We start from the raw sequence: 26394 nt of genomic DNA, 5'->3' as shown, positions 1-26394 counted from the left end.
CGACACAAACATAAAAAAGTATTTCAGGTGCTGGTAAAGAAATTCAAATTCATCGAAAGGTTATTTCGGTCTTTGAGCAAATTATTTTTGATCAAATTGCGAAATGGCAAATATCAAAGCGCGGAACGCAAAAGAAGAGACAGCTGCTTCTGTCTTTGAGTAAAACGATATGATCACATACAAATAAACCACACTGAGAGCTCATTAAACACGCACGCACGCACGCACGCACAATTTAGATTTAGAAGCATACAAATCAGTGGGTTTGTTTCTGCAAGGCGTGCTGCTGTGGCATTTACAATGGCACTGAGCGCCCTGACGCGCTTCTCTGCTTGAGATTCATATTTAAATACAGTGTACTTAAGGGCAAATTATACCGCTGAAACACAGTATGAAACAACAGGCAGCGAGTTAAGATCACAGCAAGTGACCTACAGCGCCACAGCGCACCACGACGCGCTGCCCGGTGCGTTTGGGGATGCACGGAGAGCTCTCAGTATACACAGAGTTTGCTTCAGACGTTAAATAAGGTCACCGGGTTGCGATGCCTGGAGCAGAGAGGAAATCTATAGAAGACGTTGGAGGAGACGGCTCCAAGCGGCTCTGTAAAGTCAAGCAGACAAACGTTTTTGGTTGCCGCCTTCAGCGATTTAAAAAAAAAAAATGTTATTGCATTTACAAGGAGTGGCTCTGAAGTTATGAACGAGATGCGGGAAAACCGGATCGTCGGCCTCCACACGTCAGAAAACTAAATCGTTTATTTTTTTTATTGGTAACCGCAAGTTAAACGCGAATGGGGCGGGGCGGGGCGGGGGAGGGAATCATCTTCTCTGTGCTTGGAGAAATAAAGTTACAATACTGTGAGTAAACCGAGCCGTCAGAAGAATGGCATCTCAGCGATAAGAGATATTCTACTGAAGATGAGTCGTGTGTGACCCACTGTATGAAATAAGCAAATCAAACTCGACCTCTGTGCAACAGCCTGGGGCCACGATGCTGCTAACCGGGCTTATGCAGAACACGCCCCCCTTTCACGCCTGCTGCATTTCTCGAGTGGGTGGTCCACCGCTGAAATAAATGAAGTAAAACACTTGACAAGCCGGGAACACCTTACACTAGAACTCTCTAATGAATATGTATTTGAATATTAACTTAGTCATTGCACACGTACTTACATTGCAATGTTATTGTGCATAGTTACAACGTGCTTAACGTGTAAATCATATAACCCTAACCCTAACCAGTCCCTAACCTGAATCCTAACCTGATACCATTGTGTACTTACATATATCGTACAAAGAGATTTACACGTTCAGTGCACTGTAACTGATAACGCTGTGTAAGCACACCTGTGTATTTGCTAAGTGTAATAAACACACATTCTCCAGAAACACAATGTGAAGCGTTACCATAATCTGTTTATATAGCGATGTATGGAAAAGCGATGTTTGAACAAAGCTCCTTCAGATAACATGTTCACGTGTGTTTGTTTTATTGATGGTTTCAGGAGCGGATCTTCACTGCTAGTGCCCTGCCTTGTACAGATCAGGAATGTATTTTACTAATTTTTTTTTTGGTGCAACTTTCTGAATTTCCTTTGTGACCTGTATAAAAGTTTGCCACAGTAAAAGCTCAGCCAAGCATTGTAAAGCACAGAGAGGTGTGGTAAAGCACAGGGAAGCATTGTAAAGCACAGAGAGGTGTGGTAAAGCATAGGGAAGCATTGTAAAGCACAGAGAGGTGTGGTAAACCATAGGGAAGCATTGTAAAGCACGGAGAGGTCTGGTAAAGCATAATGAAGCATTGTAAAGCACAGAGAGGTGTGGTAAAGCACAGGGAAGCATTGTAAAGCACAGAGAGGTCTGGTAAAGCATATGGAAGCATTGTAAAGCACAGATAGGTCTGGTAAAGCATAGGGAAGCATTGTAAAGCACAGAGAGGTCTGGTAAAGCATAGGGAAGCATTGTAAAGCACAGAGAGGTCTGGTAAAGCATAGGGAAGCATTGTAAAGCACAGAGAGGTCTGGTAAAGCATAGGGAAGCATTGTAAAGCACAGAGAGGTCTGGTAAAGCATGTTTGAACACATGACACACTAGGGTAGACAGACTCTAAGGCAAACTATAAAGCATGGGGACAGCATGCAGTCTTAAGCCACGCGTTTGTCTCTTTGGATAATTCAAATACATTTTTTAAATGTGCAAGACTGGTGACAGCTGTGCTGAAACATTTGGAGAATTCACACCAATCACACACGCGGTGCTGGTTTAGGTGAAGCAAGCTTGAACTGTGAGAAAACAGCTCTGTAACGCAATCTCATCACGGGTTCAGGTTTCAAAACAGGTTCCCCGACTCTGTGGCACTCACCCCGTTTAAAGGGATATGTTTCAGAACACTGTGTACGTTTCAGTGTTCGATTAATAGGCATGTCTAGTAAACTCTGTGATGCAGCAAATATACAGTCTACGATCCTGCACTTTGTAAATTAATACGTCTCAGTACAGCTCTGGTCAAAAGTTTAGCTTCACTTAGAATGTTTTATATTTGTGGATTGATGAACATCAGTTAGATCTTCTACTCAACATCATGTAATCAAAGAAACTAGAAAAACGATATCGCGCAAGTCTCCCGGAAGAGCAGAACAGTACAGTAGTGTTTCGTGTTAGATTTCGACAGGTCAGATTTTTTTGTTTTTTTCACATAGTTCTCAGATTTTGGTTTATATGGAAAACTTCAAAGCGGCGGCTTGTCAATCCCTATGTTAACGTAACGTTATTTCAGCAGGTCCCGTTCGACTGTATGAAGCACAACGCGTTAATTCTACAGAGCGACGTAGCATTTTTGGCCGGAGCTGTAGATGCAATCGACCTTTACCACGGGCGGATGCTGCTATAAAACAGGAGGGTGATACTGTTCGGTAGCTATAGATATCTCTATAAACACTATAGCACAACTCATAAAGAACACGTGTTTGCGTGACAAAAATATCCCGTGTGACGTCACCAGTCAATGACGTGCACTGACGCTACACCCCCAAAGACCGCAAATAGGGTTATATATAGTATATATATATCGTGTTGATAATATAATAAAGAGAAGGCATAGGAACATTTCCAGATTACATCCAGTTCAATTCCTAGGGGACAAACCTTTACTTGAACACAGTACCGCCCATAGCACTACAAAGTGGTATAACCATGAAGACAGTAGCATGGGCTATTTATAAACTCCAGGAAAGAGAAGTCGATGCTGTGTACGTTTCTACAATACAATCCTCATGTTTGTTGTTTAAAGAATATATCTCAGGAAGTGTGTGGTCCAGTGGTTAAAGCAAAGGGCTTGTAACCAGGAGGTCCCCGGTTCAAATCCCACCTCAGCCACTGACTCATTGTGTGACCATGAGCAAGTCACTTAACCTCCTTGTGCTCCGTCTATCGGGTGAGAGGTAGTTGTAAGTGACTCTGCAGCTGATGCATAGTTCACACACCCTAGTCTCTGTAAGTCGCCTTGGATAAAGGCGTCTGATAAATAAACACAATAACAAATAATAATAATAGTGTTTGGTATTGTTTTTATAGAGAGTTGCGAAGTCGCTGCATCACTTACGATTGCTTTCACACAAAATGCAAATGTCATTTTTGCAGATCAGTGAATACAAATCTCTGCAATTGACACACACACACATTAATGGAGTAAGTCTTGTTACACTAAATTAATTAATTTGTTTGCAGTTGAAAGCAACCAATCCCACCTGCTTTCAACCTCACCCCACAGGTGCAAATTCTAAATGTTAAATTGTTCAATGAACAATCAATACTTAAACACACACACGCACGCACACACACATACACATATTACATACATACATACATACATGCACACACACATACATACATACATACATACATACATGCATGCATGCATGCATGCATGCATACATACATACATACATACATACATACATACATACATACATACATATACACCATGATAAACCATGGCCTGACAATGACAGAAGCTGGGCAGAGGTTGCAGGCGAATCTCAGCCGATCCTCTGTTGCATCAATTATAAGGACTTTCATGAATGAAAACCTCATGGAGGTGGAGGGGTTATGACCACCGGCCTCAAGACCAGATGTCTTTGCTGGATGCAATGCATGCTGGCTGTGAGGACAGCACGGCAGAAGATTGCTGCGGATGGCTGCGGCATGCGAGAAGGTTTCCCCCCGTCGTTGCATTGCGAGGGACAACATTAGGTGCGATGTGGATGAACATCTGTGGCATAACAGAGAGGAGAGGCTGGCTGGCCAGTGAGACGTTACAATTGATCCTCTGTGTGTTTTCTTTCACACTTCTATAGTTTGGACCACCTGCCTTTGTCGACTTATTGGATTGATATATGACACTGTTGCACTGTTTGATGCACTTTGATTTTGAAGCATGGGTTAAATACTTAGGGCATTTTGCAGTTGAAACGTGTTGTTCTGCTAAACGAAACAGAGTTTGGAGGTTTGTATTGTTTTGAAAATGTGAATACTGTTTCAAGAATTGCGTTTAAGCAGTCGAGAACTATAAATCACACGATCACCCCCGAACACGGCGCTGAATCACAGCCTCGAGCCTGCCAGAGAGCCTTCCTTCAACTCTTTCTTAACCCCGCATATTTCTGTTATTACGCGTGCGATTTATCATTCCAATTAGTTTTGCTTTGACCAGGTTCCTATCCGTCCAGCTATTTTATAACGCATATATGTTTTTTTTTTGTTTTCAAAGTTATGGCAAGGCAACTTCTCCATAGAGTTCACACACACTGTTTAAAAATGTCTAAAAATTCAAATAAAAATCACCTAAAGGGATCGATCGATCGATCTATCTATCTATCTATCTATCTATCTATCTATCTATCTATCTATCTATCTATCTATCTATCTATCTATCTATCTATCTAATCTAATCTAATCTAATCTAATCTAATCTATATATAGAGCAGTGTGGAGTAGTGGTTAGGGCTCTGGACTCTTGACCGGAGGGTCGTGGGTTCAATCCCAGGTGGGGGACACTGCTGCTGTACCCTTGAGCAAGGTACTTTACCTAGATTGCTCCAGTAAAAAAACCAAACTGTATAAATGGGTAATTGTATGTAAAAATAATGTAATAAATGTAAAAAATAACATGATATCTTGTTATAATTGTAAGTCGCCCTGGATAAGGGCGTCTGCCAAGAAATTAATAATAATAATAATAATAATATAGACTTTGATTCTTGAGATGCCAGTGGTTTAGGAGGGTCGATACGTTGCGATATAGGGAGTGCCTCCTACACTATAAAACCTGAAGCCGATCCTGCCTCTGCATCACAACCACACACAGCAAGTGTGAGAGCCGAGGAACTAAAACTGGACTGACTCAGACACACCCAACTTCCATAAAGACACAAAAAGGTGAGTCTATACATCTATTATATATAACACATGAAAAATACAAGTAATTGATCAACTGAACACTCACTGTTTTAATACTTAGCCTCAACATTTCGGCTCTTTGTTTTTAAATAGCTTGGTAGACTGATGTTTAATTTAGACCTAGATCTAGATATATAGATATAGATATACACAGAGCTGAGAAACTGAACGATCTTACTAGGTGCTCTTACTCGTATAAGCACGTCTTTACTATCAGCTCAGCTGCTCTCAGTCGAGCTCGCTCGTACGTGTCATTATTTACTGTAGTCTCTATTTTGCTCTGATTTTAAATTTATCTTATTTTCTACTGATTTGACTGGACTTTATAACTGCTCTTGTGTATTGAGATATTCTGTATTGAGATATTCTGTAATGTGATATTCTGTAATGTGATATTCTATAATGAGATATTCTGTAATGTGATATTCTATAATGAGATATTCTGTAATGAGATATTCTATAATGAGATATTCTGTAATGTGATATTCTATAATGAGATATTCTATAATGTGATATTCTATAATGAGATATTCTATAAAGAGATATTCTGTAATGTGATACTTCCTACTATGATATTTTGTAACAACTGTAAGTCGCCCTGGTTAAGGGCGTCTGCTAAGAAATAAATTAATACATCAATAATAATAATAATAATAATAATAATAATAATAATAATAATAATAATAATAATAATAATAATAATAATAATAAATCTAGTTATATACCATGATCGGTACTGTAATATCTATCTATCTCTCTATCTATATATAACAATAGATCACCACTGTGTACCGTCAGCGTTATATCAATACGATATATCGGCACACTTCAGAGTACAGCCTTATTATATTAAACAGTGACAGAATAACCGATACGCACTAACCGAAATGCGGCGGCAGTCAGAGGTTCTGGAAGGTAGGCTACTGTAGAGACAGGCTTATATATTTCATAGGGAATCTGTGCAAAACTAGAATGCGAGTCGAATGAATAAACCGAAAGGCAATGCAGCCATTCCTACCAGGCACAATGCACTGGAACTGGATCCAATTTTCTCTCAATTAGTTATTTTTTATTAAACGTTTCACCCTAAACAATTTTATAATATGGCACTTCTAACACATGCAATTCAATACGTAGGTAATTCATATATATATATATATATATATATATATATAGCACCCTATATTTGACGTATTCTAATATATAGTTAAATATCTACTTTAAGTATAGCATTGTAATTGATAAGACCTCCCTGGTTTACATGATACACCGCATTAGTGCATACGTGAGTACAGCCATGTACAAATGCACTGAATTCATAGATGATGATGATGATGATGATGATGATGATGATGATGATGATGATGATGATGATGATGATGATGATGATGATGATGATGATGATGATGATGATGATGATGATGATGATGATGATGATGATGATGATGATGATGATGTAGGGCAGCAGTGTGGAGTAGTGGTTAGGGCTCTGGACTCTTGACCGGAGGGTCGTGGGTTCAATCCCCAGTGGGGGACACTGCTGCTGTACCCTTGAGCAAGGTACTTTACCTAGATTGCTCCAGTAAAAACCCAACTGTATAAATGGGGAATTGTATGTAAAAAAATTATGTAATTGTATGTAAAAATAATGTGATATCTTGTAACAATTGTAAGTCGCCCTGGATAAGGGCGTCTGCTAAGAAATAAATAAATAATAATGATGTAGTATTTGGCAGACGCCTGCTTTATCCAAGGTGACATACAGGTGTTACAGGGCAGTACAGGGTCACAGTGTAAGTTTAATAAATATATTAGATATGGATGCTGCCCCACTTCTCTGGATGTCAGGACTGCCCAGTCCCTGACCACCTTCCGGCGCCTCCTGAAGACACACCTCTTCAGACAACACCTGTAAAACTCAACTCTCCCCTTCATGACTATATATCACTCTGCCTTTAATGCCCTTTAACTTGCACTTATCTGCTCCCTATTTTACTGTATTTGATCCTGCACTGAACCCAGTCTGCAGTATCTTGTATTTCACTTGCACTCGTATTTAACCCTGATGTAACTATCAACACCGTTCTCTGCTCTTGAGCTGCCCCGATATCAGATCGTACTGTGTTTTGTATTTGCTCTTATTAGGACTGAAGTCATTGTATTTTGTATCTTGCTCTTAATTGTACTGTAATTCTTGATATGTATTTTTTGTATACAACTGTAAGTTGCCCTGGATAAGAGCGTCTGCTAAGAAATTATATATATATATATATATATATATATATATATATATATATATATATATATATATATATATATATATATATATATTAAGTCATATATAAGTGCAATAGTATGACTGAAATACATATGAACTGGGAAGCAACAAGTTAGGATTACAAGTTATATCTACAATGACATCCTGTGTTCTCAGGTGCCTGTGCATTATGGTCAACGCCAAGAGAGTGTGCATCTCGGTTGGACGGCGCGGGTTTACCGTATTCTTCGCGCTGCTCGTCCTGGGAGGGCTGGTGTGGGCGTACGTGGCCGGCTTCCAGCTGGTCTCCAATGAGTTCAACATCATTTCCTTTGGGATCTACGGGGCCGTACTGGGGATCCACATCATGATCCAGAGCCTGTTCGCCTTCCTGGAGCACCGCAAGATGAGGAAGGACAATCTCAGCTGCAGCTACACCAAGTCGGTCGCCCTCACCATCTCCGCTTACCAGGAGGACCCCGAGTACCTCCGGGAGTGCCTCCTCTCGGTCAAAAACCTCCAGTACCCTCCGGACAAGCTGAAGATCATCATGGTCATCGACGGCAACAGCCCGGATGACCAGTACATGATGGACATGTTCAAGGAGATGTTCGGGGAGGGCGTGGGGACCTACGTGTGGAAGAACAATTACCACTCCTGGGACCAGAGGGCTGCCCTGGAGGAGTCTCTAGGGGCTCCCCCAGGAGAGCACACCTATCAGAATCCAGACGAGCTGGACTACAGGGAGGTCGAGACGGACGACCCGCAGAGGCTGGACGTGGAGGACCTGATCAACAGCAAGCGCTGCGTGTGCATCATGCAGAAGTGGGGAGGCAAGCGGGAGGTCATGTACACCGCCTTCAAAGCGCTTGGGGACACCATGGACTACGTGCAGGTGAGAGACGCTATTCCATCTCATTCGTTCTATCATCCCTTATTAGATAAATAGAGTCAGCTGTTCTGTGCACATCACACACACACACACACACACACACACACACACACACACACACACACACACACACACACACATTAGAAATGTTTTTAACGTGTTTGTGTCTGACGGTCTTCTTTCTCTCTCCTTCCTCAGGTCTGCGACTCGGACACCAAGCTGGACCCCTTGGCCACCCTGGAGCTGGTGAAGGTGCTGGAGTCTGACGAGCGGTACGGGGCTGTAGGGGGAGACGTGCAGATCCTCAACCTCAGCGAGTCCTACATCAGCTTCATGAGCAGCCTGCGTTACTGGATGGCCTTCAACGTGGAGCGCGCCTGCCAGTCCTTCTTCGACTGCGTGTCCTGCATCAGCGGCCCCCTGGGTAAGAATTTCACCCGCTGAGTAAAGAGCTGAGGTTCTTATCACGCATTAGAGAAGCAGCCCATCAGGACCAGCACATGTATGGTGATCCATGTGGCGTGGTGACCCCTGCGTACTGGGGTAGTGTCTCGTTCTGCCCCTTGTAATGAGCGCTGTGCTGCTGTCCTTCTTCTAGGTCTGTACAGGAACGATCTCCTGCAGCTGTTCCTCGAGTCCTGGTACAATCAGAAGTTTCTGGGAACGCACTGCACCTTCGGAGACGACAGACACCTCACCAACAGGATGCTCAGCATCGGATACGCCACCAAGTAAGTGTCACCCATTGTTCGATCCCTCCCTACCACCTGTCCATGAAAACTCCCAAAGACAGGAGGTGCTGTAAACATTAATTGACTCAAGATGAGTAAACCTAACTTGGTAATCAGGCGACTTGATTATTTAGAATTGGTAAAAGAATAAGAAGAGGTTCAGTGACTGGAATTCTCTACTCCACTCTCAGCTGATAAAGTGTGAGTGATCTCTTTGTGGTTTTTATCACTGTGCATGTTTGGAGTAGACCTTAGCCTTGGAGGTGGGTCCTCATCATGGCGCTGTTAGCTACAGCAGGCGGGCAAGGAAAAAGTAAACCCCCCGTACGCGAGGTCTGAGTTTTGAACCGGCTATCCCCTCGTTTCAGGTACACAGCGAGATCCAAGTGCTACACCGAGACCCCGGGCCAGTTCCTGCGCTGGCTCAACCAGCAGATCCGCTGGACCAAGTCCTACTTCCGGGAGTGGCTCTACAACTCCCTCTGGTGGCACAAGCACCACCTGTGGATGACGTACGAGTCCATCGTGACGGGGATCTTCCCCTTCTTCGTGACGGCCACGGTCATCGTGCTCTTCTACACCAGGGGCCTGTGGGACATCCTGTGGATCCTGCTGTGCATCCAGATCATCGGGCTGATCAAGGCTCTCTACGCCTGCCTCCTGCGCATGGACCTGATCATGGTGTTCATGTCCCTCTACGCCGTGCTCTACATGACCAGCCTGCTGCCCACCAAATACTTTGCCATCCTCACCATGACCAAGAGCAGCTGGGGCACCTCGGGGAGGAAGAAGATCGTGGGGAACTACATGCCGCTGCTGCCCTTGTCCATCTGGGCTTCGATCCTCCTGGGGGGCTTCTTCTACGCCTGCTACAAGGAGAGCCGCGAGGACTGGACCTCTCTCCCCAAGAAGGCAGAGATCCCCTACCTGATCTACGGGACGGTGGCCTACGTCTGCTTCTGGATCGTCATGATCGGCATGTACTGGGTGTTTTTCCGACGGTGCTGTCGGAAGAGAGCCGATTACTACGACATCAATGTGTGAGACTCCGTCTTCAAAGGGCGGAGGTCTGTCTGGATGATGTCGTCCCTGGCACTGTGCGGTGGATGATGTCATCACCGCATCACTTCCACACTTACAGTGAATAAAATACCTCTGGAACTGGAGGACGGACTGGGACTTTTCCCTGGGACCAGCGACTGGATTGTCTTTGTAAATATTATTATTTATTTATTAGCAGACACCCTTATCCAGGGTGACTTGCAACTCTTATAAGATATCACAGTACAAAGATATCACATTACAGAATATCAAATTACAGATAAAAGCAGTTATAAAATACAGTGAAATCTGTAGAAAATACGATCAGATTCAAATCATATGCTGCTGCTATGCACCGCAGTTGTTATAGAAGGTTTTACAGTTCAATGTATCCTTATTTATTGGGGTTTGCTTTAGGGATCATGTTGATTAATTGAAACTGGTAGATTATTTTGGAAGATGGCATAAATTGAGAGTAAAAAGAGGGACTTGTTAATTATCTTCCAACCGGACATGGGAGAGTTTGGGCAACAAAAAAAGGGGAAAATGTTTATCGAAATGCAATATTCATATGTAAGGCTGAACACAGTGTCAACGACCAGAGATATGTATATTTAAATATGTTATGTCAAAGCGAATGAACTTTCGTATGTGATGGAATGAGAGACCCAAGTGTATGAATGTGATCACGCAGATCAGATTTCTAGTTTTGATATTTATTTGTTATCACAGTTTAAATACAGTTTTTTTTTGTGCAAGTTTTTTTGTTCTAATAAATAAAACTATTTTTTAACAGGAAGTTTGAGACTTGTTTGGAAGATTATTCTCTACATGTCCCTTCACATCAGTGTTTACTTGAATTAATTCCTCACCAGATTTTCTTATCATTTTTGGCTTGCAGTAAAGAATGTTCCACTCTAAAAATAATAATGAAAAAAACACTTATCAAAATGTCCACACAAATGTCCTTTTTGAAGTCAGCCAGAAATTAACGCCCGTCCATGCATGCCAGTCTTTTAATTAAAAAAATTATTCACAGCTATCTCTAAATGAACAGGAAGTTATTTAGAGATATCTCTAAATGATCATTGGACTTGTCATAGCAGTAACGGTCCTGAGATTGAAAAAATAGGGGTGTGGCAAAGGCGAATAGGCTGGATTTTATTATTAGCAAAATTGCACAGGATCCTACACATTTGCTTTGCCAAACAAAGGAACTGAAAATATTAAAAAAAAAACCCAGATGACGTCACCCATCGCTCTGGGGAGATTTCATATGGGGGGGGAGGCTCTCTTGCCTCAGCATTTGGCTTGAGGCTGTCTTCATTACACTGACCCCTCCCCCCTGCAGTCTGCAGCCACACCCAACCTCCAACTGATCCCAGCGTAAGAAAGATTAAGCAATTCAAATCGTCTGAATATGCTGTCTGATTCAGCAGCAACGCCTCATGAGCAAAGGAAATACCAAAAACAACAGCAACCTGTTCCGTTCTTGGACAGCCTTGTAGCTAACAACAGCAACGCCTGCGAGGAGTGATCGTCCATTTTATTCTCTAATAGCTCTGAAGAGGACCCCATTGCGCAGTCTCCTTCGGGCTGGGGTAGAGGTTAGGTTTAGGGGTAGGGGGTACGTTTAGGGGTAGAGGTTAGGTTTAGGGGTAGGGGGTAGGTTTAGAGGTAGGGGTTAGGTTTAGGGGTAGAGGTTAGGTTTAGGGGTAGGGGGTAGGTTTAGAGGTAGGGGTTAGGTTTAGGGGTAGAGGTTAGGTTTAGGGGTAGGGGGTAGGTTTAAGGGTAGGGGGTAGGTTTAGGGGTAGGGGTTAGGTTTAGGGATAGGGGGTAGGTTTAGGGGTAGGGGGTAGGTTTAGGGGTAGAGGTTAGGTTTAGGGGTAGAGGTTAGGTTTAGGGGTAGGGGGTAGGTTTAGGGGTAGGGGGTAGGTTTATGGGTTTAAAGTGTAAGCTACATATGACTATCTGTTGGGAGGCTGCTAGGTACCTATTGGCCCATTCCGATGTATTTCACTATTCTGTAGATATGAGATAACTTATCCTAGTGGGACCCTCTGACTCTACTACAAAACAAAAATGTGTTGTTTTTTTCCCCCCGTGTACGCGGGATGATAAGATGTCATAGAACTGTAACAAACCCTGACCGCTGAGTGTTTGATTTCTCATGCGTGGCTTAGAATAAACACTGGAATAAGCATCTGCACCTGGCACAAGGCATTTGTCACCAGTGAGTTCAAGTTTCCTGGTCTTTCTCCAGAGAGCAGGGTCATCACCGGTACTGCCTGAGGTAGCCAGCAATGGGGGAGATGAGAACATTTTCATATGCCTGATTCATACATTTCATCCTGCAGACTGATGTCTCTGACATAGTAGGAGTAGGGCCGGACCTCTCCCAGGAGGAGGGCGTGGGGCATTTGGTATTGAACGTTAACAGAAAAGCTGCTTGCGTGAGAGAACAGGTATGCTGTAAACGAGAAAGAAACGCATAGCCATCATAAAAGAACAAAATGAACCAAAAGCAAGCTTCTGTGCGCCTCTCTTCCTGTGTGCGTGGGCCCGTCCGCCCGCAAGTATTTTTTTGTAAATTGTCCCAAAACAAACGGGGACCTCATGGGGGCCTCAATACAGCTAGGGGCCCTGTGCTACAGCGTAATTTGTGTACAGGTTAACGTTTCAAACTATTCCAAACAGCATAAACGGTGCTTCATTAGAGCTGTTCACTGGAAAGGTGTTGGATAATCATAGGAATCTCGAGGGCAGGCTGAAGAGTTTGGATGTGGTTTGAGAAAAACGAATAATACATCACAACTACAAACTATTACTTAAAGATGAATGAGTCACGTCAACACAGATCAAGACTTCTAAATGCAACTAACCCAAATGAGTAAATTACTGGCTCTCTAACTGCTCCACCCCTCGTTGTGGTCTAATAACCTGTATTGGTGCTTTTTTTTTTTGTGAGAGAAACCCAGTCGGTCCTCATTCTTCGCTGACACTGCAGGAGGCGTGGCGCGCTCTCACGCAGTAAAGGAATGGGTTTTGGTTGGGTCCGGCTCCAGTTACGCAGGTCCTGTTCAGGTATTCACACAGTGCAATTGCTTGGTGTTTTAAGGTTGTTTTTGAAGAGCAGAGGTGACCTTCTCCTGAGAACTCGTGTGAATTGTAAAACTCCCAGACACTGTATTGTTTTGTGTGTGTGTGTGTGTGTCTGTCTTTTTCCATTACTCGGGTTGGAACTAACATTTCCCACAGCACTGGCACATTCTTCAGTGACTTTATTGTTTGCTAAAAATAATATAACTCCATGCATGGTTCATGTGATGTACTATTTGATTGGTATTAAAAAAGAACAGTTTAAAAAATATAATAATAATAATAATAATAATAATAATAATAATAATAATAATAATAGGACAGGACCATCATGGACGCCAATGGGTGCGTCTAGCGATCTCATTTACTTAAAAATATGTTTGCATATAAATGTTCTTTGATTTACTGAAGGCGTTTTGTTTCGTTACCTGCCTGCGATCATTAACACGGCTGCTCATAGCATTCATTTTTGTTTTTTGTTTGAGAAATCTGTTCAGCTAAGACACGGGTCTCCAAACCTGGTCCTAGCGTGCAGTTATTATTATTATTATTATTAATTTCTTAGCAGATGCCCTTATCCAGGTCGACTTACAATTGTTACAAGATATCACATTATTTTTACATACAATTCCCCATTTATACAGTTGGGTTTTTACTGGAGCAATCTAGGTAAAGTACCTTGCTCAAGGGTACAGCAGCAGTGTCCCCCACCTGGGATTGAACCCACGACCCTCCGGTCAAGAGTCCAGAGCCCTGACCACTACTCCACACTGCTGCCCTATGTTAGAACAAAATCCAGGTGGGACAGCAGCCCTCCAGGACCAGGTTTGGAGACCCCTGAGCTAAGGGAACACGGAACCACTTAGTGGCACGGCACACCAGGGGAGACTTGGGGTTTGATACAGCAACTATAACTAGGTCTACAAAAAGTAGTGCTGTGTTCCCTCAGCTTTATTAATGTGCTTGGACTAGGAGTTCAGGAGCTGGTTTTCAGTTCTGGTTGGCAGCCATAAACACAAGGAAGGTAGGCCAGATCATCCAGCGTCTTTCTAGAAGACTCTCGTTTGCATAGCCGTTTGGATCCATTTCCAGTTTTACACTAAAAAGTCGCACAAAAAAACTCCAGCCATGAACATGACAACGTTTATTCGGCCCGGCAGTAATCACAGCTACAAATATACAGACTATAGAACGTTTTTTTCAAACAAATGGGAGGGTCACTGAAAGTGGCTGAAAATGAGAGCAAATGATACGAATTGCAATTGACCTCAGGTGCGATTTCACATATTTATTCATCTCACTTTTTTAATAGCGGCTCTGAATTGCATCCTGCATTTTAATAAGACTGTGTGTGTGTGAACTGTGTAGGTGTGTCTGGAGGGATTGGCTGAGAAACAGTCTTACTGGTTTCTTTGTATAGTGTGTGTATCCGTTCAACATAAACAAATCCAATCAAATCAAACCTAGACCCGGGGAGCAGTTACTCAATCTCTCCTTCGCTGCAGGCTTAAAACCAGAGAAAACAAAACAACATGCAAAGTGATGCAGTATCGCTGGCATGCTGGAAAATCAAACACCACGCTACTGACACGCACATTGCATTGTCTCGGGCTTGTTTTGTTTGGCGAGAGCTCAGGTGACAAAACACACAACTCTGGCCAAAAGATTTACACATCCTGAAACTTTATCATTGAGACATCATTTAAAAAAAACAAACTATATACATGTGTGTGTGTGTGTGTGTGTGTGTGTGTATATTGTAGACGATCACGCCACTCACGGGTTCGTGCCCCTTTAAAAATACGACCCAGAACACAGAAATTGATTTTTTGTTGTTTTTTTTTTTAAGCGCGGATGCACTATTTTTAATAAACACACCAAAACAGAAAACAAAAACCTAACTCCGTTCCGGAGCACTAACTAAACAGGATAGTCTAACTTGCAGGACGGCTAAGCCGTTCACCTGACACCACAAACTACGCAGGTCTCCAGCACTTACTTTTCTATGACTGCTCGGAAGCAGCGCACCACTCTTCTGCCTCCTTCTACTCAGCAGCCTCGATTCAACTGACTGCTCTCTTTAAATACCCTGCACCTGGCTCTAATTTACAATAATAGCCAGGTGCAAGAGAATCATTACTAATAAAACAATTAACAAACAATAAAACAATTAAACAAACAAAAGCAAACTAACCAAAAAGGTGCCTGCGCACATGTGCTACACAGGGAGGATTTTAACCCCCCTCCCTGCTATCTTATATATATATATATATATATGGAGGCTGTGTGGTCCAGTGGTTAAAGAAAAGGGCTTGTAACCAGGAGGTCCCCGGTTCAAATCCCACCTCAGCCACTGACTCATTGTGTGATCCTGAGCAAGTCACTTAACCTCCTTGTGCTCCGTCTTTTGGGTGAGATGTAATTGTAAGTGACTCTGCAGCTAATGCATAGCTTACACACCCTAGTCTCTGTAAGTCGCCTTGGATAAAGGTGTCTGCTAAATAAACAAATAATAATCATATATATGATTCCCTTTTTACAACAGGCTTTATCGAGCAAACACACACACATTGACACACACACTCACTCACACACTCACACCTCAAAGAGTCTCAAGAAAGCGGTTTCTAATACAGCGCGGCCTCCAGCCTCCAGCAATAACAAAGTCAGTCCATTAACATGAAGGCAGGCATGTATGCATGACAAAAACAGACATTTCAACGAGGCCTTAAAATAACAATGACTGTGCGATTCCAGCCCTCCGGACACGCCTCGTGACTGACAGCTGTTGTTTCAACTCTGAAGCAGCGGGTACAGAAAGCGCTCCCAGATGTACGAGGGAGTTTTCACTACATCACTTCGAATTCCACTTACTTTGCACGGGGTGCTAAAATACAGTATATATCTTTTGGTGGTTTTTTTTTTGTGTGTGTGACGATTCTTTTTCAGCTTCAGGTACTGAATATCTTGGTATCTTCGAGCTTAGCAGAAATTCAACCTGCCGCCAGTATCTCACTCTCTTCAGCACCTGAGAGGGTAACGGCACAGACACTGGTTAAGATATGTTTCACCGGACAAACCCAGCCTACTCTAAAACGCGGTTATTCATTTACACATTCCATCTCGCAAACACCTAGAAACACTGAGCTATAAAATTCACACATATAGCACTCCTGTCCCCACCTCGCCCCCTGCCATTATCCACACACCAGTGATCTTGGGTTACACCCCGAAGTCGCTCCTTGAGCTGGGGGGGGGGAATCAGCTGACCCTGAGTGTGTTTATCTTGTAAACACTCGCCTTAGTACAGAGACAAGGACTACATTCTCCAGCGCGTTGCAATCGATGCCACAATACTGTAAAGCACACACAATGAAAACAAACAAACACCGACAGCAACTGCCAAAAGTGTTGCGCCCCCCTCTGTACAGGCTCAACAGGTGTAGCTTCATGAAGTCGAACGACTTAATATTATTATTATTATTTGTTTATTTAGCAGACGCCTTTATCCAAGGCGACTTACAGAGACTAGGGTGTGTGAACTATGCATCAGCTGCAGAGTCACTTACAATTACGTCTCACCCGAAAGACGGAGCACAAGGAGGTTAAGTGACTTGCTCAGGGTCACACAATGAGTCAGTGGCTGAGGTGGGATTTGAACCGGGGACCTACTGGTTACAAGCCCCTTTTCTTTAACCACTGGACCACACAGCCTCCTATATGGAATTACATACATACCACCGCTTTGTAGTTTTCTATGGACTTTAAAAGAAAAAAAAAACGGACAAAAAAAGAAGGTGGTTTTGAAAATATGATTTGCCGAAGATATCCCGTTGAAGGATAGCTGTTGTTTTTTCGCGTTGTTTTTTTAGTTTGGCTGCTTGCTGTAGTTTCGGTATTTTGTAGTGTACGGTATTTTGTTTTGACTATATTTTTTTGTAAATAAGTTTAGAATTGTTTTAGTTTCCGCATTTTTCTTTTTTTTTTCTTTATATTAATATAATAAAGGTCAAGGATGAGAAATGCGGTAGGATTTTGTGTTTTTGAGTGCGACATTAAGAGCATACCGTACCTGCCGCCGTTTATTTACGTCCATTTGCTTCAAATCGTCAGAAATTCGGGCAGCCCGCCATGTTTGTTGTTTGTCTTTCTGAAGTGACGCAACGTAATGACGAAAATCCCCTGGCTCGGGCTCGGCTCGCGGTCGGATTCGGAGGTCTTGCCAGTGGAGAACCACCCGTACCCGTAGCCGTACCGAGGCCTCACGGGTACGGCTGTGCCAGTGGAGGCCAGCAGTTTGGACTGGTGGTTAGGGCTCTGGACTCTTGACCGGAGGGTCGTGGGTTCAATCCCAGGTGGGGGGACACTGCTGCTGTACCCTTGAGCAAGGTACTTTACCTAGATTGCTCCAGTAAAAAAACCAACTGTATAAATGGGGAATTGTATGTAAAAAATAATGTGATATTTTGTAACAATTCTAAGTCGCCCTGGATAAGGGCGTCTGCTAATAAATAAATAAATAATAAAAAAATAATAATAACACAGCCTGCAATCTGGTGGAATTCTTCAGGGAAGCTGCTGGGTGAGGCTCGGGTCTGCGTGCCAGGCAGCCTGCTGGGTCAGGGGTTCAGGTCAGGGTTGAGGCGTGATTGCTTGTAAAACTAGCAGCACTAAATTCAGCTGTGGTGTCATGGACTAGATGAGTGGAGTGGTTCCGGATGACGTCTTACTGTTGACGTGTTGTTACCGGTGTGACTCAAGCTATATTTAGGCATTCTACCAAACTGCAATATATATATTTTATATAGTCCCTGCTCAGTTTTAGGGTCTGACTCATTCATAAACATGAGTAGGCCTCGTTTCTTCTTGTATCTTGGCAACGACCCCTCCGAGATTTTAGGAGTGGTTCTTGATGACCCAACACAGCTCTGAATAACGTCTGGCTAAAAATAGCAACCGGCTGCTGGCTTTATAAAAGACGCTCACAGCGCTCGCCGGAACCCCAGTATTCCTGCACCCTTTCATACGCACACAGAGATTACCGGCTCCAGAAACAATGAGAGCAAAGAAAAACTTTGATTGATTGATATTGTTTTGTTTAAGTAGTCCAGTGGTGCTTCACGTTACATTACTTTGGGATGTGTGGTAAGATACAGAAAGTGTAACGGCAAAGAGACGCATATTTGTATTTGAAATAAACTTGCTGGGCCTTATAGAAAATAATAATAATAATAATAATAATAATAATAATAATAATAATAATAATATTCTATGAATAGAAATGTATATTGAGGGAAGTTGATATAAAAAAAGGAAAATGATATACTTCTGATTTAAATATTACTGATTACTTTCTTATAGAAGTAATCTATCCCTGATTACACTGTTAGATTACTTTTGCCAGCAATAATAATCAGAAATAAGAAAACGCATGTATTACTACAGAACAGAATGACAAATCTAGTACATGAGTTTTTTTTTTTTTTTTTTTTACTGGCCAATATCTTAATTTTAATGCGTGAAAGAAAGGCAGAAAACTGACAAGTTAAAACATAAGCAAAACTTGGGTAAATTATTAATAAATGTACTGCCAATCACATTTCGTTGCCAAAGTGAATTGCGCTGTTTGTAACCTGTGTGTTTAGCTTGGCAATTATACATCAGCCTGGATAATGACAGGCTGTTTTTCAATGTTTTCAGGCTACGTTGGCAAGTTACAGCTTGCTACAGGCGGTGACTGCACTGCGAATGAAAATGCCAGGCTTGCCATCGGCTGAATACATTGCTGCCCTCTGGTGGAACACTACTGTTAAAGTAAGTGAAATGCTTGTTTCCTCTCAGTGTATCAACCCTGGACAGCACTTCAATAAGCGCGGCACAGAAAACCAGGACCAGAGGACTCACAGTGTGCTAATCAAGTGGAGACAGACTTAGGAGACAGAGGGAAGAGATCACTTCTTCACACAGGGGAGGCAGCGAGGGGAAGGTACGAGAGAGACAGAGAGGACAGAGAGAGAGAGAGAGAGAGAGAGAGAGAGAGAGAGAGAGGGAGGGAGGGAGGGAGGGGACCACCGATGGAAACGAAGCCTAGAGCCGACAAATCTACTGTTCTTGCCTTCAGTGATGCAAAGCAATTGATGCCACGGTCATAATTCAGAGAGCTGGCCAATGCAAATTCAATGGATATAATGGCTGGATTGGACAAGCCAGTGATCTCCTGGAACCACAGTTCCCTCAGCTTTTAGACCCGTGCGCCACCTACTGCTGGCCCATAGGACTGCAGCATTTTGGAAGGCTGTGCAGAACGCCCTCCAGAGGAAGTTCTGTGCACATGAAGGTGTTCAGACAGGCAGAGAGGAGTTTCATTGTATTGCATTGCATTGCATTGTATTGTATTATATTGTAAATAGCAGGCATGGCTGACAGTCCTTTAAAACTGTGTGGAGTTTTGTATTAATCGGAGGGGACGGTTCACTCTGAGCTCTTCCAGGGCTGATTCAGGTCTTGGTGGCCCACCAGTATACAATCCTGTAAGAGAAGGACCAGGAGTCAGGGGTCAGGTTCATTTCCAGCACTCTGTGTGTTATTATTCCTTCTCTTGACTTTATTATATCATGCATGGGTGTGGTATAGATAGTGAAACACAAATGCATTTTTAAAGCCTTGTGATAATGGGATACAAGAGGGTGAGGAGAGGGGGGGAGAAGAGATGGGGAGGGGGTGAGGAGACGGGGGAGGAAGAGGGGAGTGAGGAGACGGGGAGTGGAGAGGAGTGAGGAGATGGGGAGTGAGGGGTGAGGAGATGGGGAGGGGTGAGGAGACGGGGAGGGAGAGGAGTGAGGAGATGGGGAGGAGGACTGGAGATGGGGAGGAAGAGGGGAGCGAGGAGAAGGGGAGGAGAGGGGAGTGGAGAGGGGTGAGGAGATGGGAGGGGGAGGGGGAGGGCGAGGGGTGAGGAGATGGGGAGTGGAGAGGAGTGAGGAGATGGGGAGGGGGAGTGGAGATGGGGAGGGGGAGGGGGGGAGGGGAGAGGAGATGGGGAGGGAGAGGGGGAAGGGTGAGGAGATGGTGAGTGGGGAGGAGTGAGGAGATGGGGAAGGAGGGGTGAGGAGATGGGGAGGGGGAGGGGAGCGTCTCAGTACCCCGTGCACAGGAGAGGCAGCAGCAGCAGGGCGGACACGCACACAGTGACGTAGATGAAAACGTCCTGGCTCAGGTTGCCGGGGTGGTGAGCAGGAAGTCGATGGCGCTGGTGAGGCGGGACAGGGAGGTGGCCTCAGTCTCAGCCTCAGCCTCAGCCTTGGTCTCGGCTCCCTCCCAGTCAGAGTGAAGAGACGAGTCAAAGAGCTCCTGCAACTCAGCCTCCGCAATCTGATTCTTAGAGATCACTGCCGAGACAGGGGACAGGGGGGACAGGGACGCAGGGAGACAGACTGTCAACCCTTTAACTTGAGACGCCAAGGACAGTTTAATGTCTCCTAGTCTCCCAACGGCAGGTAGTCTCGTCATAAATATACGGCTAAAGATTTCTAGACTGATTTTGTTTGCTTCAATCACTTTCATTAATCGTTACAGATAAAGAAATCTAATACTACAGGTGGCATGAATCTGAGAGCGTGATCCTAAACTCTGCCCCTGCACCTGACCCTGCCCCTGCCCTTGACCCTGACCCTGTCCCTGCCCCTGACCCTGTCCCTGCCCCTGCCCCTGCCCTGCCCCTGCCCCTGACCCTGACCCTGACCCTGTCCCTGACCCTGCCCCTGCCCCTGCCCCTGACCCTGCCTCTGCCCCTGACCCTGCCCCTGCCCCTGACCCTGCCCCTGCCCCTGACCCTGCCCCTGACCTTGCCCCTGCCTCTGCCCCCTGACCCTGCCCCTGACCCTGTCCCTGCCCCTGACCCTGCCCCGCGTTCTTCACCCCTGAGGAAGAAGAAGAGACGGACGATGGATTTCTCCTGGTCGAAGATCTCGCACATGTACGTTCCCTGCTGACTGCGGCGCGTTCTCAAGATCGTGAACCAGCGGTCCGAACCCGAGGTCACCACTTTGAACAGGTTCAAGCTGTTCGTCTTCACCTGGGGGGTGGGGGGGGGGGTGTAGCATATTAAAAAACAAACCATGGTAAACTAACCCTTATAAGACTGTCCCATAGTAAAAGCACAGCACAGTGTAATAAACCACAGGGAAGCATTGTAAAGCACAGAGAGGTCTGGTAAAGCATAGGGAAGCATTGTAAAGCACAGAGAGGTCTGGTAAAGCATAGGGTAGCATTGTAAAGCACAGAGAGGTCTGGTAAAGCATAGGGAAGCATTGTAAAGCACAGAGAGGTCTGGTAAAGCATAGGGTAGCATTGTAAAGCACAGAGAGGTCTGGTAAAGCATAGGGAAGCATTGTAAAGCACAGAGAGGTCTGGTAAAGCATAGGGAAGCTTTGTAAGCACAGAGAGGTCTGGTAAAACATAGGGAAGCATTGTAAAGCACAGAGAGGTCTGGTAAAGCATAGGGAAGCATTGTAAAGCCAGCGAGGTCTGGTCAAGCATATTAAAAAGCAAACCTCTTTCACGTAATTCCAGTTGAACTGCGCGTCCCGCGGGATCTCGAAGTCAACGCTGCATTCCAGCGCTGTCCTGTTCTTCTCGTGGACCGTCCTCTCCACAACTGCAACGAAACGCCACAGCGGGACGGAAATCAGACTCCCCCTGCACAGCACTCCCAGCCAGTCCTGCTTTTACCAGGAGTTTCATGAGGCAGGCCCTCCCTGGAGCTCAGGTATGCGTAAATGAATCCGCGGTGTGTCGGGCGTCTCTCACAATACGTTTCTAAGTGTCGGGTGTGTCTGCCTCTGATCGTGTTGAGAGTGTCTTTCACTCTCTTTGCATGACATTATTCAGCAGCTTCATTGGACTCTATGAAGCTGAGGGAGTTCATTCTATATAGAGTGGTGTGGAATTCAATATGTTAACAAGGGAACATTATTCAGCAGTTTTCATTGGACTCTATGAAGCTGAGGGAGTTCATTCTGTTTAGAGGGCGACTCTGCAAAGCGTTTGTCCACAGCTGCAGGCAGTGTGATACTGGGGTGCCGGAGCAGAGAACAGGAATGAGAAACTCACTGGGGCAGTCCAGAGGGAAGCCGCAGCCATCGTACTTGCAGGTCACACAGTTATAGACGGCCCCAGACTTCTGATAGCCTTCAACAGAGAGCAGCGTTAGAGAAGGGAGCTCCGTGCAGGGCTGCAACATCGTCACAGCTGACTTAACAAGCTGCAACAGGAGGAGGAGGAGGAGGAGGCGGGCTAGAACCCACCGCCAGTGAGTACCTTAACCGCTGTGCAAAACAGCCGGGCTTTAGAGTTTTTTAACCTCACCCTGTTGAGAATCTCTGTGTATTCATTGTCTGTTTCAATCATCACATCCTGGGGAACTCAGAGCCCCCCCGCCCCCCCGTGGCCCCCCCCAGAACTCTGAGATCTAAGCCCCTCTGGCCCCCCCAGGGCTCTGAGCTCTAAGTGGAGCTGGTACATCAGAGTGTAACCATTAACCTGCCCCCCTCACACACCTCCCCTCCCTGCAACACTGCCACCTAGTGGATGTGCTTGCCCGCTTGCTAGTAGCTGATTGATCTCAGAACTTTGTCAAGGTCAGATCTTAAAGGAGCCCAGTGATTCAGCATCAACAGCCTGGCTAGGGGACGTAGGCAACCCATTCCTCTGGTCCTGGTTTCTGTGCTGCACACAGCATTGGGAGGAGGGCTCTGCTTGTGTGTGACGGGACCATGTTACCCGACAGAACAACAGCAAGCGGTGAAGTTTCACTGAAGCAGCTTACCCGCAAGGAGGGATGCACCCGGAGGCTGGAATGAGAGAGAGATAGAGGAGAGAGAGTTAGAGCCGGAGAGTCGCAGTGTACCGCTCTCCCGTCCAAGACAAACAGCTTCACATTGTTCTGCAGACATGGCGAGTGGTTCCCTGAACGTCACGGAACTCAAATCCATGTGTTATTTGTCTATAAATCTGCTTAGCTCGGCTCACCGCGCACCAGCGACCCCTGTGGTCTGGCCGGGCACCTGCGGGCTCGCCTGTAAGCTGCCCCAGAGCTGCGTTGTCCTCCGACGCTGTAGCTCCGAGGGGGCTGCACCGCGGTCCCTGGAATCTCGCAACCTCTTAAAAAAATGACAGGATAAGAAACGAGATCACGGCTTCACCTCGGGGGAGTTTCCAAGCTTCGGATTTGAACTGATCGGCTGCCGTCGTAAGGAGATATGTGTACCTGTTAACTGAGAGAGAGAGAGGAGAGAGAGAGAGAGAGAGAGAGAGAGAGAGAGAGAGAGAGAGAGAGAGAGATGAGAGAGAGAGAGAGAGAGAGAGAGAGAGAGAGAGAAGAGAGAGAGAGAGAGAGAGAGAGAGAGAGAGAGAGAGAGAGAGAGAGTAAAGTTAAATCTGCAATACAAAACACCAAAGCTTTAAAATGCCAGGCGATCAATGTTTTAATTTCTAAGTTGTAACTGTGGATGTACAGCTACGGCCAAAATATCTTTTCAGCACCCTGCAGAATTAACTATGACTTCTCCAAGTCGAATGAAACCTGCTGGCATAACGTCACGTTAACAGATTGAATCGCACCCCGCCGCGTTGGAGACGTCCATCTACTTAACGAAAAAAGCGACATTTTGAAATCTAACATGAAATACTGTCCTGTGCTATTATTGTGGCTTCCGGTCAATATCATTTTGCAGCGTCTTTGATTACATGATATGTGAAACAAAAATATCTCAATTCTGTTCGTGTAGTTATTTTAATTGAGTCTCAATCCTAAAATTGTAGGCGATGTAAACTTTTTTTTTTTTGTCCACAGCGGCAGAGTCCAGCTGTCTCCGCGCTCCGTGCAGCGTGTGTCCGCGATGCTCACCTGTTGCTGACCACTCCACGCGTGACGGAAATGACCTCCGCGATGAGCCGGTTCAGGATCGTCTTGAGCTGCTCCTCATAGCCCCTCCCTGTGAGCGACACGACAGAGAGACCGCGAGCAAAACCTTCACCATCTAAACCTGACTCACTGATTTTTAAATTGGGGGAAACTTATATAACAGGGTAAGGTTCATGTTCAATAATGCAATAATCCATTAAACAAGCGAGCTCCTATTGGAAGTGACTCTTCAGCAGCAGCAGCAGGTGTTGATGATGCAGAGTTCACCCCCCTAGTCTCTGTGAGTCTCTTTGGATAAAAGCGTCCTAAGTGACTGATTCGTAATAATACAGCTTCCACTATAACGGACTACGCGGGACAGTGGAAATCAGTCCTTTCTAAACAAAGTACGTAGCAATTCGAAATGCTGTCTGTCACTGCCAACAGAAGTACCTTAAATATAAGCAAGAAAGCTTAGCTGCCAAAGAACGGGAGTTAATTATTTATACAAAACACGCCCCCTGTGGGTCGCACAATGTAACAGGTAGCACCGTTTTAGGAATTTATATGCTAAATGTAATTAAAATTGGATACGTTATACGATTTAAACTGTCCCACGGCTGTGTCAACAAAACAGAAATAAAGTAAACAGGGACTGTCTTTCCAGCCTGACGCCGTCATTTACTGTCCCGGATGTAATTCTACTGTACGTTTAAACTGTACTGTATGTATTAAACAGTACTGTATGTATTAAACTGTATATATTAAACGGTACTGTATGTATTAAACTGTATATATTAAACACAAAACACCTAGACGATTTTATAAGTAACTTGAAAATCGGCAGCTTTTTAGGAGCTGAGAGCAATTAAAAAGGTCTAATTAAGCACATGATCAGTTGAATTAAGGGTTTAATTAAGTAACTGAGAACTCAGTTGGAATGAAAACCGGAAGGCACGGGGGGGGGGGGGGGGGGGGGGGGTTCCCCCAGGACCGGGCTTGGGTAGCCCTGGTCTAGGGGTGAACCCGAACCCTCCCACACCGGATCCTCTAAGCTTCCTTTCATTAGGAGCTGCGATTGCTTTCCCTGTGCGCCCGAGACGAAGGGGCAGCGCTGCACCCGCGGGATCCACCGGGGGGCGCTCCTCAAACAAACTTTCTAAAGAGTAAAGCTTCCCTCACCGACTCTCCCAGCCGCGGCCACGGACCTGTCGTCCAGGAAGACCCTGCGGACGCTGTTGAAACACTCCTCGTAGCTCTGAACGCTGGGCTCCGGGAGCTTGTATCCAGTGCACAGGGTGTCAGTCACGTTCTTGTCTATGAGGCAGAAGTAACAGGCGGAGGAGAGGGGGCTGGAGAGGAGGGACAGCAGCAGGGACACAGAGAGCAGCTTCCAGCGCATTTCAACAGGGCGGGCGAGAGAGGGGGGACTGACTTTTTTTTTTTTGGTGCGACTTCATCGCGTCTTATGACATCACAAAAGGCGTGCTGATGTCACCGCTCAAGTTTTTCCACACAGGCCTTTTGCTGCGCGGTTCAGGGTCCCTGTTTTGAAGCTGCTCTGCAGTAATCAAGTGGAATTCATACTTTTACAGTTCCTCCGCTACGCTCCCCTGCCTCCAGAGCCCGCTCCTTCTCCACCCTCGCTCCGCAGTGTGGAATGACCTTCCTACAGAGGTCAGGACTGCCCAGTCCCTGACCACATTCCGGCGCCTCCTTAAGACTCACCTCTTCAAAGAGCACCTGTAGAACTCCTCTGTTTGTATCCTGGGACACTATCACCCTTCATGTAAATGTGCTTTATTTTGCTCTTATCTGCCCCCTATTTTACTGCATTTAATCCTGTACTTCAGAATACTGTAATCTGCCAAGTGTTTAACCTGTAGTACTTTGTATTTAATCACATCCTGATGTAACTATCACTATTTAATCATATCCTGATGTCACTATCACTATTATCTGCTGTATTATTGAATTGTGGTTTGTCACACTTGTACTTTGCTTGAACAAAA

General features: G+C 44.9%; 2 protein-coding genes across 3 annotated transcripts; one reads left to right on the top strand and one right to left on the bottom strand.

The window, feature by feature from the left end:
- Window positions 1-5339: 5339 nt before the first annotated feature.
- On the top strand, window positions 5340-11179 carry has1 (hyaluronan synthase 1). The gene is made up of 5 exons (XM_034909769.2): window positions 5340-5438; window positions 7894-8611; window positions 8807-9032; window positions 9207-9339; window positions 9708-11179. Exons 2-5 carry the CDS (start codon window positions 7907-7909, stop codon window positions 10381-10383), a joined length of 1740 nt encoding a protein of 579 aa, XP_034765660.1. The 5' UTR covers window positions 5340-5438; window positions 7894-7906; the 3' UTR covers window positions 10384-11179.
- Window positions 11180-19779: 8600 nt separating this feature from the next.
- On the bottom strand, window positions 19780-22907 carry spaca6 (sperm acrosome associated 6). Of its 2 annotated transcripts, none has more exons than XR_009311391.1 (5): window positions 22591-22907; window positions 22032-22135; window positions 21397-21553; window positions 20622-20867; window positions 19780-20007 (listed from the first exon to the last, which is right to left on the bottom strand). XR_009311391.1 is itself a non-coding variant. In XM_059011255.1 (5 exons), the coding sequence occupies exons 1-4, from the start codon at window positions 22718-22720 to the stop codon at window positions 20692-20694; spliced, it is 567 nt and encodes a 188-aa protein (XP_058867238.1). In that variant the 5' UTR covers window positions 22721-22907; the 3' UTR covers window positions 19780-20007; window positions 20664-20691. The 2 variants fall into 2 exon arrangements, 1 of the variants encoding a protein (XP_058867238.1); XM_059011255.1 differs by having other exon boundaries at window positions 20664-20867.
- Window positions 22908-26394: the final 3487 nt, after the last annotated feature.

This window comes from Acipenser ruthenus, chromosome 41 (genome assembly GCF_902713425.1).
Source record: "Acipenser ruthenus chromosome 41, fAciRut3.2 maternal haplotype, whole genome shotgun sequence".
In the NCBI taxonomy this organism is placed as follows: domain Eukaryota; kingdom Metazoa; phylum Chordata; class Actinopteri; order Acipenseriformes; family Acipenseridae; genus Acipenser; species Acipenser ruthenus.
The sequence above is the reverse complement of the archived record's forward strand: the minus strand, read 5'-3'. Positions and strand labels throughout refer to the sequence as shown.

Coding starts and splice junctions, on each gene's coding strand:
- has1 (XM_034909769.2), top strand. CDS start 7,907: ATGGTCAACGCCAAGAGAGTGTGCATCTCGGTTGGACGGCGCGGGTTT. Junction 8,612..8,806: donor ACACCATGGACTACGTGCAG/GTGAGAGACGCT, acceptor CTCCTTCCTCAG/GTCTGCGACTCGGACACCAA. Junction 9,340..9,707: donor AGCATCGGATACGCCACCAA/GTAAGTGTCACC, acceptor CCCTCGTTTCAG/GTACACAGCGAGATCCAAGT.
- spaca6 (XM_059011255.1), bottom strand. CDS start 22,720: ATGTTGCAGCCCTGCACGGAGCTCCCTTCTCTAACGCTGCTCTCTGTT. Junction 21,554..22,031: donor ACTGGAATTACGTGAAAGAG/GTTTGCTTTTTA, acceptor CCCACCCCCCAG/GTGAAGACGAACAGCTTGAA. Junction 20,868..21,396: donor TCTCTTCTTCTTCCTCAGGG/GTGAAGAACGCG, acceptor CTGTCTCGGCAG/TGATCTCTAAGAATCAGATT.